This window comes from Diadema antillarum, unplaced genomic scaffold (assembly GCF_040938485.1).
Source record: "Diadema antillarum isolate AM-2024a unplaced genomic scaffold, OU_Dant_1.0 seq00000715_RagTag, whole genome shotgun sequence".
NCBI classification, from domain to species: Eukaryota; Metazoa; Echinodermata; class Echinoidea; order Diadematoida; family Diadematidae; genus Diadema; species Diadema antillarum.
In genome coordinates, this window is record NW_027271619.1 from 411,162 (window position 1) to 430,581 (window position 19,420).

Sequence of the window (19,420 nt, forward strand, 5' to 3'; positions counted from 1 at the left end):
AGTCAATAATGTAGCAACCACACCCATTTCCCCCTTTAAATCTCGTCATTGCTAAGTAAATGTTATTGACACAGAGTACAGAAATTTGACGCAGGGGATTTTTCCTACCTGAAATAATTTCGAAAGGGGGAATTTGGTGAAGATTTGTGTGCAATATTACATGACCTCATCTTTATAAGTTGAATGTAATGCATGGTATAAGGTGAGTTTGTGTGCTGCTAATGGTACTGTTTCTTGACAAGTGACAATATGAATTCCATCACCTTGCATGGTATCTTTACGTTTGATGTGATGAAACCCTAACCAGTCTATTTGTTAGATGTCAGTCTGGGGTTGTTTTTTGTTTTTTGTTTTTTTTTTCTTTTTAAGCCAAATTCTGAACATGGTGTGGAATCGTATTCTGTGGTTTGAAGTTCTCTAATCCAAAAGTTCGCTATAATCCAAATACGAAGCAAGATTCGTGGTTGTTGTTTTTTTTTAAACACACCATTCCCTATACGTAAACATTCGTTAATCCGAAAATGGCGTATAAGGTTCCTCATTTCTTAGCCTCGTTTAGCCGAAAATGAAATAAGGTTCCTTATTCCTAAAGTTCATTTGGCCGAAATTTAAATAAATTCTGTTATTCCGAAGGTTCATCAATCAGCTGTTAATCCAAGAATGAAATAAGGTGTGTGAATCCGGAAATGATGAGAAGGTTAGTACTAACGACCCTTAGGAACTGCAAGCCTGATTACGATTTCGGAATAACGAACTTTCGGAATAGCGAACCTTTTTCATTTTCGGATTCCGAATCTTTGGAATAACGAACTTCAATTCTACTCTGTAGGCCAGCTCAGCTTGGAATATCATTATGCGTTGTCGCATGTATAAATCTAAAATCTTAGCTTGCTTTCGTATGGCAGCAATATTACAATCAGATTAACCTCGAGTTTGAAGAGAAGGATAAAAAAATCACTGTATAGCAGTTTGTTAACTTATTATGAATTCTTTCATTTTCGGAGAATTGATTTTTTTCCCTATGTTTTTCAGAGAAATGATACCGGGGAAGGATTTTGTTTGTTTGTTTTTTGGGGTTTTTTTATACCTGGAACTTGCAGAGCAGCTTGGTATCTGAGATGAGACAAAGATAATGCGATTCATGAGTTCTCTGCTGTTAAATATATGAATGATTCTGCGCAACCCTTTTTACATTCTATTAATAATTCATCCTTGCTGAATTTTGTTATAGCGTTTGTTTGTTTTTCTTTCAAGACACAATATTATACGCGTGGGGAAAAATGTTCAATTTTGGCATTGAAATCGGTTTGACATTTAGTTTGCACCAACAATCGTAGCTCGCATGTACACGAAAATTGATAGCACCTTTTCCAAATAGAAAAGAATATCCAGCGATTTAGCAATGTTTAGTCAGTATGGGCGACCTGACCTACGGTATATACAGAGAACTAAATTATGCTCTCAATACCACTTCAAACAAACGAAGTGTGCGAGCCAGACAAAAAGTGACACGCCTTTTTTGGGACTATTACAAAGCAGTAGTGTTTCATATTTATGGGAAAGGTTATGCAGTAATTTTGTCTCAGACTTTTTTGTCGATTTTCAAAGAGTTGGACTTCAAAAAGTTTCCTTTTAGGCTTGAATATGACGTTAAGTCGTCGGAGTGGGAGTCCATTTAGTCGAAAGCCAGACTACTTCTCATCCAGAAGGGCTCAAGTAAGATGAAGATCGAAAGGTGGAGTCCTGGCTCAAGTCCACAGATAATATTCACATGTGGAGCCTCTTAATACGTGTTGCATTATTTTGTCATTTAACCCGTTGAGGACGAGTCCCGAGTATACTCGGGCAGGTGTCTATGGGAAATGCGTGTTGTAGCAAAATCAAACCGTCCTCAACGGGTTAAAAAACATCAATCAATGAATTGTCATTGCATAGCAGTCATCACGTCGAGCTCCCTTCGCTGTAGGAGCGGAGTCTTTTCAGCCGTGACAAACAAAGAATTGCTCATGCATCGTGAATATGATTTGTATAATATCACCGTGTATTCCCTGTGATTGCTTTGGCCTGAAAACTGCGACGTCGCGTTACCGAGGCAACCTCAGTTGTCAATAAACACACGGTAACCCGCGTAATAACCCGGACGGCAATTAGACAGTCTACAGACGAACGACGGGCCCTGTGATGAATTTTCGTGAGTGAGAGCCATTGACAGCAGCAAATATCAAATCCATTAATCTCCCTGTCGTTCATGTATGACCTCGTGTCGATAGGCCTACTCGGTGATACACGTTGACGCGCGTGATGAATGGCAAATGTGATTCATTCAATAGTACGTTCTGCGCGTTTGACAGCGCGCCACCGACATCCATGTTTTTCAGCAAACATCATACATGTCGGCAGCCTGTGCTTTCTGACAGAGGGATCCCTTCTACTCATAGCATCACACAAGGAGTCTTCATGCAAGCTGGTGATGTGACTCGACCTTATGTTTAGTCACTACGAATCAGGTCACAACTTTGTCGCACATCCACGAATACCGTACAGCGATTGGCTACAAGTTACGTTCACGTGGTTTCTTCCTTGGATTTCGTCACGGCCATCTAGAGAATGGCATGGTAGTAGCGTCTGTACGATCGAGGGAAACAAAGAGAACGAGATTGTGCTGCCTTCGCATCTTCTTGCGAATGTCGTTATTCTCGTTTTCAATAATGTCCCGGTTCGAAAGAAGAATGACGCGTGTACAAAAATAGCTTATATTTACAATACATGGCTCGCTGCCTACCCGACGGCCGCTGCTATGTTCCCTCCATCCCCGAAACCACGTGATCCAAGACAAATTTGGTGAACTGGATGTAAATGGCTTCGATCTTTTCGTTGTACCTGTCTTCTAGAGCTTCTTTAACGGATGCCAGGAAGGGCTTCTCGAATTTCTGTATGAAAGCAATGCGAAAGAAAAAACAACAACATAAAGATTAAGTACAATGCGAAGAGAAAAGAAAATGTGCAGGAGAAAGATTTCGCATCCATTCATTGATTCTTTTATTTCAATCATCCTAAAAAGAAAAAAAAGGAAGATACATTGACATAAATATAGTTAAGTTGTAGATATTGATTGTTTTTCCCCAACACCAACAATAATGAAGTTATACGTGGCTAAGACATGAAAGAAAACATGAATCATTACATTCCAGACGATTTCCATTACTACTTCACAGCATGTAGTACATAAATCGACAGCTCCATGTATAGATTTTTGGAATTTATTGTGGTCCTTGAGCAGAGAAACAATACTTTGAAAAATCTTAAACAAATTACACTAAACAGTGTTGATGACACAGGAGCCTCACATATTTCAGAAATGAAGCAGTGTAATTCCATTACAATACCACTTGCTTGACAAGTTCATCTGTGTAGAATGTATGCATGCCATCTTCTTTTGTTCTGCTTCCTTGAGACCCAACTCCTGCATTTTTAAGTTGAGGCTGCATGTCATCATCCTTGTTCATTGCAATTTGTTGTAAATTTTGAAAACATTCTTATTCCTTAACCCGATCACTATAAATTCTGAAACCCTGTAGGCCCTACTCGGTATAAGTAATCAATAGTTGTTTAACTGTAAAAGTCTGAAAATCATCCGAAGGTCTCCTTTAATCGAAAGTTTCAATTTGAAAGTATCGGGAATGGAAACGAACGTACGTACTGTACACTTATGTTTCAGTGAAGAGAGACATACCGCGTAGCTCACACTTAGGGATGATTACATGTAGCAACTATGTCACTTAACTCTGTCATTGTCAAAAACAATTTTTTTTTCTGCATATCCTAAAGAGATGTCGATGATATCTAAAAGTGTTGATCCTCTATACGGGTTAATTCGCGTTGTACAGGTTGCACACATATATTAAAAGGACTATGTAATGAAAAAAAGGAGACTTGTGTGGATTTATGATATCCTCATTATTACTTATGTGGCGAAGAATATAAATTCAATCCACATATCTTAAAATATTCTTTTTTTCTACTATTTTTCTTTAGACTACTTGGATACACCAAGAAAAAGCCTTCCAAACCAAGATTCTGCTCGTAACCATTATTTTGTCAATCACTGAAAAAGTACTAGAATGATTAACAAAGACATTAAACCTTCCCCAAGACCTAGAATAACTTCCATGTTTCCCTGCAATGTCTTTTGTCAGTCATTTTATTATGAAAACATGATGCAAGTTATTCTTGTTCGCATTTACACCGCATATGTCATTTTTATAGAGGAAAACATCAAATGACAGCATCTTTTGTCTGGTGTGTTTCTGGCGCCAACCGAAGGGTAACTCTCCATGCTCTGCTCCGGGGAGGAGAACCGAAAGAAAAAGATGCCTGGTGGCGCTTTCTTCGGGTCTCCGGGAAACGTATAATCGATTCAGACAGAAGCCAGATGTTTAATTTCCTCCCTACCACTGCTCGCCGTATGTGTATTTGATTCGAACGATCGAATCCAATACGCAGCGCGGTCATATAACAAAGTTTTATATCGATGGTATTTCATAAAACCGCGCGAGATTGAGGTTGCGTTGTTGCTAAGGGAACGTAAAAACTCTGTGGTCTTCCGATTTAAACCGATGTAGACTCTGGAGCGAGATTTGCTGGAGTGTTGGACGTATCAGGTGGGACTAGTGATGCGTAGGCTAAAAATGCACGTTTCCTTATCATTACTTCTCACCTCATTTTTGTTGTGTTTCTTTGTCTTCCGATGCCTGTAACGAATCATACCTTTCTGGATATCATCATGATGAAATTCGGGGCATATAATACTGAACCAGCCATGAAAATCAATAGATCAATATAATGCCATAATGCGGAAACACATTTCATGCGACTTGTAATGATTTGGTCAAACAACAGAAACGAACCTGAGATGATTTCGATGTCAATGCATTGCCATTTGCCGATGGACACGGCATAGGCGATTAACTCCCCCACATCAATCATCCTCAACTCCCATGGCTGGATAGAATATAGACTATTCTCATTTACAAAGAAGCCCATTTTAAATTGTCAATTGACCTCGATTTCCACTTCAAGGATTAATCGATGAGTCCTGTGTAATCAAATCGCGAATTAGTTTCACCAAGCGATGCAGGTAAAAAAAAAGGAAAATAGGGGAAAGAAGGAGGATAGACAAGGTAAATAACTTATTTGGAACTCGATGCCACGCTCGTTTTACTATACTCTCACCAGATACCAGCAAATTATACTGTCAAGTGGGATTTCGGAGGAATATGTTTTGGCGGATTTACGTACGACCCTGCGGTGCCCAAAAGCGGCATGTACGTTATTTTTCTTAATGCATTCTTCTTGACCTCTTTTACACTATACATCTGCTGGAATTTTGGCGGCCGACAATAGATATAAATGTCTATGCATATTGATTGATCGACAATGAACAAACATGACTTTAAGAAACACTGAAAAACTTAACTTTACACAACATTCTGTTCATTCAATTACAAATAGTATTAGAAAGAAAAGTGAACATGATATCACGTTTGTTGTGGCTGCTATGTATAGGCCTATACGCAACACAGCAAGAAATTGATGCTCTGCCAGTTATCTCCAAATTTTCACAAAATTGACAAAATTAAAGAAGGCGGGCTTGAGGAGATGAAACATGAGTCGCTCGAATTACACAACTTAGTTTAACGTTGACAAATCGATGTGAAAAATCGGTTTTAATTGATTGCAACTGTAAAACACGCCGCCCTGCCGCATTGTATTACATGATTACGAATCTATGATAACGATCCCACACCTGCTGTGTGAGCTGATGCATGACTGGTTAGCGCGTTGCTTTTACAAAGATGGCCATTTGATTTTGACTGTACACCCAGTCAGGTTAATGCAAAGATATTTTTCTCCTCCTCCTCATAAGCTCTTTGGGTGAATGTGAGCGTTTTGGTCGTAGTGATTCGAGGGGGTCGGGATGGGATGTGTTGGTGAGAATGACTTAAAAAACACACAATCAACTCTTTTTCTTTTCTTTTTTTTGGTGGAGGGGGGGGGGGGGGTTGGAATGGGTCGGGAGATAGGATCTAAAGGCAAATGATGAGCTATGTAATATTATCAAGTGTGCACTATACTCAACTGCTGGCTTCTAAATGGCATTGCCTACAACTATCATTGCCTCCTATTATCAAGAAGAATCTCAAAAAGTGAAGGTATGGGTAAGTGATTATTTGAGGGTAAAAATTTGCATATTTTCCTTTTCTTTTCAACATTTTTAATGGATGAAAAATAAGATATTTTTGAAGTCGGCAAAAAAAAAAAGACCGACCAAAAAGCTGGTAAAACTGCCGAATATTGAAGGGATCCAAATAGGATCCTGAAAATCACTCGTAACGCAATGACACGTACCGTTGAAACAGACATTCTCCCATCAGTAATGTAAGAAAAATCAAGGGTAGAATCTTGAGTTGCTGCATCCGCTTCATCCATCTGTCACCCCGGGCACTTGATATTTTAGTGATCATGACATGACGAACCAATGACTAATGGAACACGAGGCGAGGTCGTTTGAGAATGAGTACTATGAGCTAGGTGAGGTATAGACACGATGCTTCGCTATGACCATGGGACAACAATTGCAATTCATTCGGAATTTCGAGTCAACCACGACATGATTCAATTTCATCACGACCAGTATGGCATTCTATTTATTATGCTTTTATATCTATTACAGTTGACCTCAGTGCTCACCTTGACTTTACATGAATTAATGAATATATGAATGAATTAATAAAATGGACCAAGAGCAGAAAGAGGTCGAGGATGGTCATGCAGTCAGTCCGCAGTAGAACCCCGCGAGGTACAATTCAGAAACTCGTCCGTCACGTCATTAGATTTAAAGAGGAAGTCCTCCCCAAAAATAAAAAGCTCTTAACGAAAGAGAGATTAAAAAAAAATACCTCCACAACGTTCCGAAAAATGACAAAAAAAAAAATCGGGAAAGAAATAAGGAAGCTATGACATTTAGAAATGTCATACTTGATGACGTCATGCCCTCACAATTTTTCATGTATGTTATATATAAAATTCAGGTTTTTTTATTTTTAGCTAATAGGGGTAAAAGCACATTCCCATACCATGATAAATTAAAGTTAACATTTTTTCCTTTTTTGTATATTCTGAGTGGTTTTTAAGGCAAGTTTTATGTGTCTACGGCTGAAATATGAGATTTTTGTCATTTCTTTACATGGAATGAATAAGAAATTGTGAGTGCATGTCAACTTGCTGATTAGAATATTCATAACGACTGGTCAAGGAAGTGTTTTCCGTAAAATTTTGCCATTTAAAGATGTAATCGAACTTCCTTAACTCTTATCCGATTTTGATCATTTTTGTACTGTTCTGCACGGGATATTTTTTCTTTTTCTTTTAAAAAATGGATGGAATTTTGAAGTGGATTTCTTCTTTAAGGAGATTCTGCGAGATTTCACGAGAGATATGCAAAGGGTCAACACAACCAGCTGATGTGTTGTGCATGTTCTAAAGTCATCCGTCGACGACAGGCAAAGTGGTTGGGAGAAATGCATCCCCTGGTCTTCGTCTTTATTTGTGGCCTCATGTTTCACTGATTAGTCATAATCAAAAAATCAGGTAGTGTAATCTCGTGATCTCATTGATTATGTCAAATTCTGACCTAAAAACAGCAACAACAACAACAGTATCTTCGTAGCGTTTTCATATAGCCCATATAAACGTTATGAGCAAAGACTACAGCATAATGTGTACAGTTAAAATAGTACTAATGATAATATGATAGTAGAATAATAAATAGTAGAACAATAATAGAAGACGTGATAATGATAATAATGATGATAATGATACTACTGCTACTACTAATGATACTAATAATAATAAGAAGAATAATGAAAATGATAATAATAACATCTATAATAATATCCAAGGTAGCCACATTTCAGCGTTGACACTGATCTACCAAGATAGCCCTGCCATTATTATTACCTTAGCGTTGCCAGGTACCCACTTATACACCTAGGACAAGGAGGAAGAGTAAAAACAGCTTGTCGAAGGACGCAAGCATCGGACTGGACTCGAACTCGGATTGTCAGAATGAAAGTCAGAAAGTCTTATCCACTATGCCATGAAAAGTACCTCGTATCAATTCGACGAATTGGGAAATAGGTTATGTGAAAAGCTCATCGATTGAATACTTAGACCTATCAATGCGTTTTGCATTCACCAAATGGTCTAACATGTACCATCTTAGTATTGATAGTTCATTGTCTAAAGCTAACAGTCATAATGGTAATAACGAAAACAATAAAAGAAATTATTACTCTTTTTGTTATTCAAAGTTCAATGTTTCTGGATATTTCTACCGCAAACTCATAATAATCGTTAAAAAATATTGAAGATGATAAGCTAAACACTATAAATGCCAACATATGAGCCTCTAACATATCTGAATCTTAATTTATCTCTAGTTATTTACGTGGACGAGCTGTAGGTTTCCGGATGATTGCATGTTTTGTTGAGGACTTATTTGTACTAATGCATCGAAAAGCATGAAATCTTTTAGATGAAAAGAATGATGCTCGAAAGGAAAATGGTTTCCTTTGACCATGGCAATACCTGTAGAGTGGAATAGTGGGTTGATGTAATTTCTCACTTTTTTATTTAATAAAGTTAAAAGGGAAATGCACGTAAAATGAACGTAAAATTACATGTATAATTCATGGATTTATGCCCTTACTGGGGAAGAGACCAAAATAAGCCCCCCCCCCAAAAAAAAAAAAAAAAAAAAATCCCCAAACTGTCCGATGTTTTTTACTATACAAAGAAGACAGTCATATTTGGATGAATTTTCATTATTCATGAAGACATTTGTTGTAAATATACCGTTGAACGCTGACAATAGGCATGGTATAGGGAAATATCGGCGTTTTTGCCTCGACTTCGTATTAATAGTTTGGGGCAGATGCAAAAGCTATACCGCACGCCAGCAGCCCACAGGATAGTACAGCGACGTTCCCAGCAGCTCTACACTCAAAAGGCGGAAACAATTCCCAAGGCTGACGGCAACAGACCGTTGCGTCCGCAAACCAGCTCTCATCTAACTGGCTCACTGATAAAGAAAAAAAAATCTTTTATAAATGGTGTTTGGTAGGTTGCCCAGGGCAACCATCGCCTATTAAGGAATTACCTAACTCGATGTCAGTTATTTTGCTTCGATGTGGGATCTACTCGTCATTCACTCTGTCTTCCAGCCCTGATTCGATAATCCGCAGTGGCATCAATACGAATATAGCTTCTAGATATGAAGTTTTTCAAAAACAGCAGATTTAGATGTTGCTGGAGCACGAGTGCTTGCCGGAGAGTCGGGTAGAGGATATGAAATAATTGTCGAGTGAATGCGGAATAAGAACAATTGTGGGCGTCATTTCCGGCCAGTTGATTTTTTTCCCCTTTAAATTTCATATTGCCATAACAAGCAGGAGAGGTGTTAAAGCGGAAAATTAAAGGACAGACCGGTGTGTATATGTCTGTTTGCTTGTTTTATTTCAGCACATATTAAAAAACATTAACACAATAATTATATGATACAAACTTGATACTGTATATAAACATACTCATGAACGGTCTGAACTTACGACTCATATTTTCAGTGGACGAATTTTGAGATACTTTTACAGACATTATCTGACGGAGAAAAAGTATAGCCCTATAGAAGAAAATGTAGGAGATCGTTATCAAAGAAACCTTAACTTTAATACAAATTAAATTTACTTCTGCACTTGTGTGTGTTTGAATGTAAAGTTGGGTGGTAGACTTGTTTTGCAGACTAATGGTAGTAGGGTTTAAAACAACAGAATCTGTGTTTATTTTTTCATTTTTTGATAGGAAGAAAGATCAAATAGATTTAGCATAAAGAATTTTCAAATCAATTAACAAATTGGCGGACATGTTCTGAACTTTTCAAATCAAAGATTGGGATTTTGATTATAAATACAGAACCAATGCAAAAAAAAAAAAGAAACCCAACAATTTATGAAATAATCTATCAGCCATAATTATACCAGACTCTGAAATCGTAATAAAAGGCAAAGAAAAACAATCTCTTTAAGAAATTAAACCACTAAAAAAAGCAAGTGGTAAAGTGATATATAGAATATCACAATATCATGATTCAATGTGCCGACATCGTTTTTGCCATTCCTCTCAAATGGGGTGATTGATGTTGATTTGTTCAGAGAGAAAGCAATAAAGACGTATGAAATTAATTAGAGGAAAGAGAGAAGCAAGAGAGAAATTAGTGTCATCATCTTTTTCATCATCTGTCCATCATAACGCAAGCACAGGGCAAACTAATAACCGCATTTCGTCCAGCGAAACAAGCGCATGACACAGCTTGGTGCACCTGCCGTCTATATACTTGCGAGGGGAAATAAAAAAGAATATCGCCGCATCCGTTCAGGAACGTTGCCAGGGGCAACCGTCGGAGCAACGACTTCCTCCCGCGAAATCCTCAGGATGAGACTCGACAACATCAACAAGATCGATAAAGACTGTAAATGCTTTGCCCAATAACCCGTCAGCGGTCGGTGTTCATAATCATGATTGTATTATGCAAGATAAGTGTGTCAAATTCAGTCACAATAATTTGCTTTTCAGTCAGATCATGCTGCTGCTGCTGATGTTTTGATGAAAAACAACGCTGTGATGATAACCATAAAAATGATGATGTCAATAATGATATTAATCATAAGTAATTATTATCAAATACGGTAAAACGACGGCATTATTGAGGACTTTTTTTTTTCGAGACATCTTTTGACATCGTTGTATGATGTGATGTAGTGTGATGCAGTAACGAAGACTACATCCTTGAGCCACAGGCAGGCACGAGTTTCACAGATCATTAGCAGATGTAAAATATCACCCTGATTGGAAGTCACTATCAAATCAATGCGTGAATGCAGATATTCTTTACCATGCGGTTTAGTACATTATTTTGTTAAAGATTTAATTACCTGGTATTTATTTTCTTTTTAGGGGTAATATACCTCGAGAGAGGGATATCTTATTTTTTCATTTGTTCCATTTTCCATCCGAGAAGATCGCGGGATAGCCCACGTTCATCCAGCTACACTAGTTGGTCTTCCATGGGGTCCAACTGGATATAAGGCGGGGCCATTTCATCGGGTTATTAACCTTGCTCTTTGAATGGATGAAGCGGGATCTTTATTTTCGTGCATGAGTTGTGACTCTCTCACACACGGGATATTCATTCTACGTCCTTTCCGTGTGACAGAGTGCTTTGCCTCTTGTTAAAGAGAGAGAGAGTCGGTATGATTACACACAACATTAAGACTCGGGAATCGAACCTGGTCGTATGGACTGGGAGGCAGACCGAATGAGCTTATCATACAGTAAAAATAACCATTACCGAGGTTTTGTTTGTTTGTTTTTCATCCGTGGATATGACAGATCCATAGTTACCACATGCAGAGCAACAATTATAAGCAGAAATGTGCTCCTGTTATCAACATTTGGTAAGTTTAACAGCAGAAATGTGCAGTTGATTGCACGTTTGTTTACTATAATAGTAAACCACTATAAGGTATGACCGATGTAAAATTTACAGTCATCAGATTTTGCAAGTTTTCCCAGAAACACAACTTTGCCGAACAGGCAAAGTAAATTCGAACAACAACAAACAAAAAATATCACAGTGACGCACGTACTGTCCTTGCATTGTTACATTTTTTTATAATTGTTTTGTTCTTGCGACGTTGAGCTTTTAGGCTGCTATCTCCCTCTAAACCTTGAGGGTACAGTACATGAGGAGAGCTAGCTGCTGAAACTGTTTAAAGATACATGCGAAAAGTCATTAGCGGAGCGAAGTTTTTCCACGGTCTTTTATTTCTTGGCAAACAAAATGCTCGCGGTATACTTAATGCCATAATGCAAGTCTGCCATTCTAATGGATGGGATATTTACATGTCGAAACGTCCGGTGTTGGGTTTATGTTTGTGCAATCTTTCGTTGACTCATTCAATTTTGTATCATGGTCTTACTAATGAGTATAAAAAGCTTCACGTAACAAAAAAAATCACTACATTAAATTACATACACAGAATTTTATTCCCACATAGCATTTTGAAGTGATAATCTTGGGTAGATGTTAACATTTACACCTTATATTTTTAGCCACTGTAGAACGGAAATGTGAGACTAAATACGATAGCGTGGGAAAGTTCGAATTAGCCGGAAACTTTATCTACAAGAAAGAAACCCTACAAAAATAGAAACTTATCAAACCTTATACGAAAAATAGACATTGATTAAAAGTCTTCCTGCGATGTTTCGTCGGAGTGATAAATTGGGTAGATGTTAACATTGACACCGTATATTTTTAGCAACTGTAGAACGGAAATGCGAGACTAAATACGATAGCATGGGAAAATTCGAATCAGCCGGAAACTTTATTTTTATGAAAGAAACCCTACAAAAATAGAAACTGATCTAACCTTATACGAAAAATCGACATTAGTTACGTTCAGACGACAAGCCTTTAACCTCGAGGTTAAGCTCGTAGTTAGGGACCGTGTAGACGCACTCGTAGTTAGCTAACATCGAGGTTAGCTCAATGTTAAGAGCCACGAGATATCTCAGGGTTAGTGCTCTAACCACGAGCCGCGGGGATCCCCACTCGTAGTTAAGCACCGTGTGGACACAAAAATCAACGAACTCAAAGGGGCAGGAGTTTAACCTCGAGGTTAAGCTTCGTCGTGTGGACGCACGTCGAAGTTAGGGGGCAAGCGCTTAACCTCGAGGTTAGGGCTTGTCGTCTGAACGTAACTATTGATTAAAAGTCTTCCTGCGGTGTTTCGTCGGACTGCCCGAAAGGAGAAAGTTGTAACTATTGGTATGGTAGGAGTATTATGGTAATTGAGAATTTCTGATAACGCATAAAAGGACAAACAACAACAAACAGACCAGGAAGGTCTGTCCCCTATAGCGGGTAGTGTATAGTTACTTGTCATTTCCTGAATGTTTATGGATAGTAATGATAATAATAATAATGATAATAATAATGATAATAATAATAATGATAATAATGAAGTACATTTATAATGCGCCTTATCTACATCATTACTGATACTTTCGGCGCATGAGAACCTGTAAAATTCAACACATGCTGTGTACACATAAACACCTAATATAGTACAACCCTTCAAATCCAGTCCATAGGCCTATCCAATATTACTTATTAAGAATTAACCAAAATATTCAATTCAATTCAATTTCAATTCAATTCAATTCATTTATTTTCATACTTCTCATTTATGAACATTACAACAGAAACCAGACAAGTTCTTTTACCTTGTGAACAATGTGCAGAAAACAAACAATATACATGGTGATAACACAGTAATTACATGTAATGATAACTGGTCAAAATCGAAATCGAAATGGGGTTGATCAAAGAGAAGTATGACGGGACCTACATGAAAGCTAGCTTGTTTGGCTGTAAGCCCCGAGTAATCAGTGTTTGTGAAAAAGAAACGGAGAACGGATAGAAGATAAGACCAGAATGATGATGTAAGGTTGCCAAATTTTATGTAATAAAAAAAAAAGAAGAAGAAGAAGAAGAAAAACAAACAAACTATACATTAATATGAACTTACTGTGACCGAGCCATCATTATTATACAGCCTACTTTGGTATATATACTATGAACTATTGTTGCATTAAAACTTTCACCAGGATATGATCAGTAAGACACAAAAAGTAACATGTACAACTATTAAGCCATTTGGTGCCTGCCGTCAAGCTCTGCATAGAAGGTTAGAGAGGGGTAGAGGGAAAGAGGAAGAGAGGGAAACGAAGTAGAATGTGGAATTGCTAATGATGAATTCAGAGAGCCCGATGGCAAGATCCTAAATGGAATCTGCAACGTGTTGACAAAATATTTGATTGGACAATAACATACCACAGTATTACATAAGACATTACGACTGTTCAGTGTCTGCAAAATATGCACTCAATAAAAACTCTTTTAATTTACGTTTAAAGGAATATAAGGACGAGCAGCTTGTTATTTCGGGGGAGAGGTCATTCCAGTATCTAGGGCCCGTATACATTATCGTTTTTTTTTAGCGAAAATTGTTCGAGTACGTGGAAGGTGAAATGCGTCACTTTGGCGGGTAGGATAATTATGAATCAAATAGTTTTTTCTGAACATGCTAGTAAAAACACCCGGTAACTCGTTGGCAGAAAATTTGTACATAAATATGCCGACGTTGTAACTGAACAGATCTGATCAATATAAAAGAATTTGAAACAAAAAGCTAGCTAAGGCAATATCACACATACTTGTATTAATGAAATAGGTTTCCTGAGACGCTAGCTGAATCTCGGAGTAGATGTATCATATGCAACATACACTATTTTATATTTTGCAGAAAACAAAGCAATATACCATTTCATAAACAATCACCATTTTGCACACCATATAACAAAAAATTAAAAAGGTTTCAATGCAACATTGTTTTATTAGCATTAATGCGAGTAAGATTTCTCATTCTCGGGGGCATTTCTACTGGATAAGATGCCAACGATGTTTGAGAGTTTAGTCATAAGATTCATACCTCAGTCAGAAAAAGGGGAAAGGAAAACAGAGTCCCCAAACCCGTCTCCGTCCGGCGCTTGGTGAGGATAAAATTGTCCTTGAACAAAATGATGACCCTGTTACTTTCTTGAAAAAGGAAAAAAAATGTAGAAAAAGTCCTTCCGGAAATGTGTCAAATCAGCTTCATGGAGAAAGTTGGGTAGTGACGATCCCTATATAGTGATAACATTTGCATCCCTTTCTTGCATCCCTTTCCAAGAATTGAAATTACTGACCATAAGAATATTCTCCATATATTTCATATTTTGTTATTCTCTATATATTTCAAGTCTAGTTGCTCCTGACTCAAGTGACACAGTGATACTTGTGGAGAGGGTTGCTTCGATGAGGCAGCAGCTATTTCGGCATCAGAGGGTGAAACTTTGGGCTTCTTGATTATTATTATTATTATTATTATTATTATTATTATTATACATATATATATATATATATATATATATATATATATATGTCCCTGTCTTTTTATACAATTACAAAATTATGCTATACGTATTCATATATATAATCATATTTATATTTAAATGATGCTCTAAATTGTGTTGTGATTCTGATTAAGCCACAACTGACTATGTACAAAAGTTAAAAAAACAAAGTCCCTATATAGGTTTAACTCTATGAAGAAAAAAAATTATGGAATATTATGCAGATGAGAGATATACTTATTCTGTATCAGGTATTCTCAACAAGTTCGGTTTAAAGTGGCAGTCACTCCAATATTTGTTTGTGTAAATGTTTACGAGAGAAATGTTAAGAAAAACAAAGAGATTATGGTTGAATATTTTGAGTTTGTTGACATGGGGATAATAAAATAGTCCATGGAGGGCTAAAAAGTTGGGAAAAAGATTTATGTTTATGTACACACACACATATATATATATATATATATATATATATATATATGTATATATATATATATATATATATATATATGTGTGTGTGTGTGTGTGTGTGTGTGTGTGTGCATATAGAGATACACTTGTATATATTATACATTACATATTATGATAATGCAAATAACTATGAACAAAAAATATAATGGATAATTGAAGTTTAGGCAATTTTAGACGTATACGGTGCACACGTCCATTAGACTAACACCCTTGAAAGTGATGGTGTATGAACCAGGCGCAAAAGAATCATTCAAATCCTTAAAAAACAAACAACAAATAAAACAGAACAAAAACAAAAACCTGCCCGAACGCCAGAGATATAGATGGCATCGTGTTAATGTGTATTTCGTTCTCCCCATTAAATGCACGACACAGCTGCGCGGCAGAGGCAATTTCCGACTCTTCATCGTGTTTTCAAGGACGTCGTCATGGAAACGGGATGAATCAAGAGTTGACAACAACAACAACAACAATAGCAGCACCAGCGACAACAGCGTGCTCACGCGAGATGGATGAATATCATGGAATTCTCAACTACTGAGTGTTTGCCTGTCCGGGGGGCTGAACGTGGAGCACGGCGTGAAATCACGGCGTTCAAGGCACTGACTACGAAGGTCAAATCTGACATCAGAGCTGCTTCATCGTGCGACGGTGAATGTGCCGTGCTATTGGCCCTTCATGATAATTACGCGGGAAGAAGGAACACGTGCCTGTACGCCCTTCTTGGGAGAGAATATTTCATAATACGCGGTGTAGTTATATTGGACGAGTTGAGAAGTAAACCCCATCAGTGTGTGGAAACCTAGCGGAAGTTTGTCTCTTCATTCATGAATGTCGGTCAACCCCATTCTTATTTCATTTTTGCACACGGAGAGGAACAAAAGGAGGGACAAAGACGAAAAATTAATAACTGCATCGTTCATTTTGTCATATGCTTGTGCACCTGCTTACTAATTCGAAAAAATCTTGTTTCGCGAATTCATATGATACCTTAAAATAACCCTTTTTAAAATTGACATCCGACTTTGATAATTTTGTATATTATGTATTGTGATATATATATATATATATATATATATTGATTCACAGACAACGTGGCAACGTTGTTCAAAGGAAATATTACGAAGTTTGATTGACGCAATCTTGAAGTTATATAACGTCTTCTTTACAATTACAGAGCAATCAAAATAGCAACGTTGACAAGCTACTGATATAGTTCCAAGAGAAGTTTTCAAAAATAAGACCGATATAGTGCGTGCTTTTTGTTTTTCTTTGTGAAGTAATTCAAATAAATGATAACGGGAAAAATGTTCGTAATATTGTTTTCCTCTGCGCCTGACCCCGAATTAGATATCATAATTTTTTTCCCAACGCAGCTTCAAATAAATACAGATCTTCTATATAAATCTGTAAATCATTGCGGTAATCATTCGAATTCAATACTTTATTTTGTCATTTAGTCGTATTTCTATAAATTCCCACAATTTGATATCTTCAGCCGTTACCCATTATTGCGTTATAGTTCTTACAGATGAGTACTAGGTAATTTATTTTATTCCACGGCGTTAAAAAGAACTATCAAAGGTCTCGGGGAAGCTGACTATGTACAATGTATCCTTCAGATATATAGTGTAGATAAAAGAAACCGTGCAGTGAAAATGGATGTTGACTGGTATAATACCTTGATCATCAATTTTGTGGCCAGTAGAATATATGAACATATGCCATATGTAGATAACTTGGATACACCCCATCAAAAAATCTAGAGCCAATATTCTACCAGTGCCATCATTTTTCAATCATTGCTAAGGTATGCTATCATGATTTTAAAAAAGACAGCGGAATGAATCTTCGCCTGTATAATCATAGACCGAACATAACTTGCATGTTTCTCCACTCTGTCTTCTGTTAATCATGATTAGTAACGTGGAAACATGAAAGTTATGTTCAGTCTGGGGAACGGTTGAACATCCCAATATCTTTTGTTAATCATATTAGTTCTCTGGCAAGGATTGAGGGATGACGTCACTGGCAGAATCTTGGTTTGGAAGGTTTTTTTCTGTGGGCGTGTCAAAGTAGTCTAACGAAAAATAGCAGGCAAATTATTATGAAATATATATGATACATAGGCCTACTTGGATATTCATTTGACCACTTCAGTGATGTTGAGGGTACTATGAATCAACACATATCAACATCATTGTATTTCAGGCCCGTAGCCAGGGGGGGTGCGTACGCACCCCCCCCCCCAAATTCTGAAAGGTCCACTTTTTCATAATAACGGTTTTTAGCAATTCTCAAGATAACAATCCAAATAAATATAAAGACACATTATATGCTACGTAAATGTGGAAGAGTACGTTTAACAATGTTAAAAATAATTGTACGAAACCCTTTTGTTCGTGAACCATCGGATCGTCCCCATGCACACAAACACAAATGTTACGTATCAATTTGTGCGAGCTATTACATATTGAAAACTTTCGGTCATCTGCGAAGCCGCGCTTCCGCGCGAACGCTACAACACGTAAAACGGGTCAAAAATCGACGCATTTTTCCACAAAATCTGCCATAACTTTTAAACTGTTTAAGAAGCAAACTTGGGGCGCCCGGATTCTGAAAGTGGACACTTTAGGGATTATTTATGTGTATATATCTTTATTGTAACATTTGTAGCAGTGACGCAAATTAGATCAGAAAAGTACCTTATGAGTAGAATTGTCTATGGCGAACAGTCCAAATTTGACGAATTTGAGCATATTTTGCCGTCTTGCAATTCTTCCAGACGGGATATCTCGAGAACGGAAGATCGCACAAACTTGGGGCGCACGGTTTGAGAAAGTAGAGGTTCTGCCCATTTTTGTGACATAAGAATCTTTTCCATTGGTTGAGCAGTCCTGACGCAAATTTGCAGTAAAGCTAGACTACCCATTCACAATTGCTGTCATAGGGAACGTGTACAATCCATACAGAACTATCACGTGACGAGACTACCAACGAAAATTTGAGCCGTTGACCTTCACTGTCTGCCGTTGTTAGCAGTGTGAATTCCTGTGATTTCAAGCTTTTGTTTCTCGCCAAATATCATTTTCAACGCAATATCCAGATACAGTTGTATGTGAGACATTATCTAGATACGTAGCAGCCTTATTGACAACATAACTGTTAAGTTTGGGAGCAAAAACGACCAAATGCATTCCACATTCCATCTCATTTTTCGATGATGGCTGTAGTCGGACTGGTGCATTTCCTTCGGAGCTGGTAATAATGTAAGTAGTTGCAACGGTCACCTTGCCACCTGCTGTCTGCAATCGGGCGCTTATATACTTCTTCCAATGGCTAACGGATGTTTAATTTTTGAATTTCACTGACCTCCAAATTTCACAAAGAAAACCTTCTTAGCATGATGGTTAATATGACATTTGACTGATATTGGAGATGTTTGCGAATCGGATCTACTACCTTTAATATTATTAAATCTAAAATGATTATTTGAAAGTTCGGAAATGCTGGAAATATCCTACCACAAGGAGGCAAAATATAAATGGTTCACATTTACAATTCATTTTGTTTTAAAAATTTTCTTATTTATTTTCGTTTTTGACAAACTCGCATACCAACGGCTGATATACTGTATAGTAAAGTGAATGTTTCATCTTCCAAACAGCATCCAATGGGATGGAAAACTCCAACTGAAAGGTGGACACCGTGACCATACTCGCTAAAGAAAACGCGTAATAGGGGTCGTTTTTTCTCACGGATTAGATGGAAAGTGTGATGTACGAGCGTATATAATCAAAGGGTATCAAAAAGGCCG

The 19,420-nt window shown here is 37.4% G+C and overlaps 1 protein-coding gene across 1 annotated transcript in view; it reads right to left on the reverse strand.

Moving 5' to 3' along the window:
* Window positions 1-2,181: 2,181 nt before the first annotated feature.
* The window catches only part of LOC139737908 (globin-like), a 66,000-nt gene continuing 48,761 nt past the window's right edge, over window positions 2,182-19,420 (reverse strand). Inside the window, exon 3 of the mRNA XM_071648576.1 lies at window positions 2,182-2,930. Coding sequence (XP_071504677.1) covers window positions 2,796-2,930 — 135 coding nt within the window. The 3' untranslated portion in view covers window positions 2,182-2,795. The remainder of the gene's footprint in view (window positions 2,931-19,420) is intronic.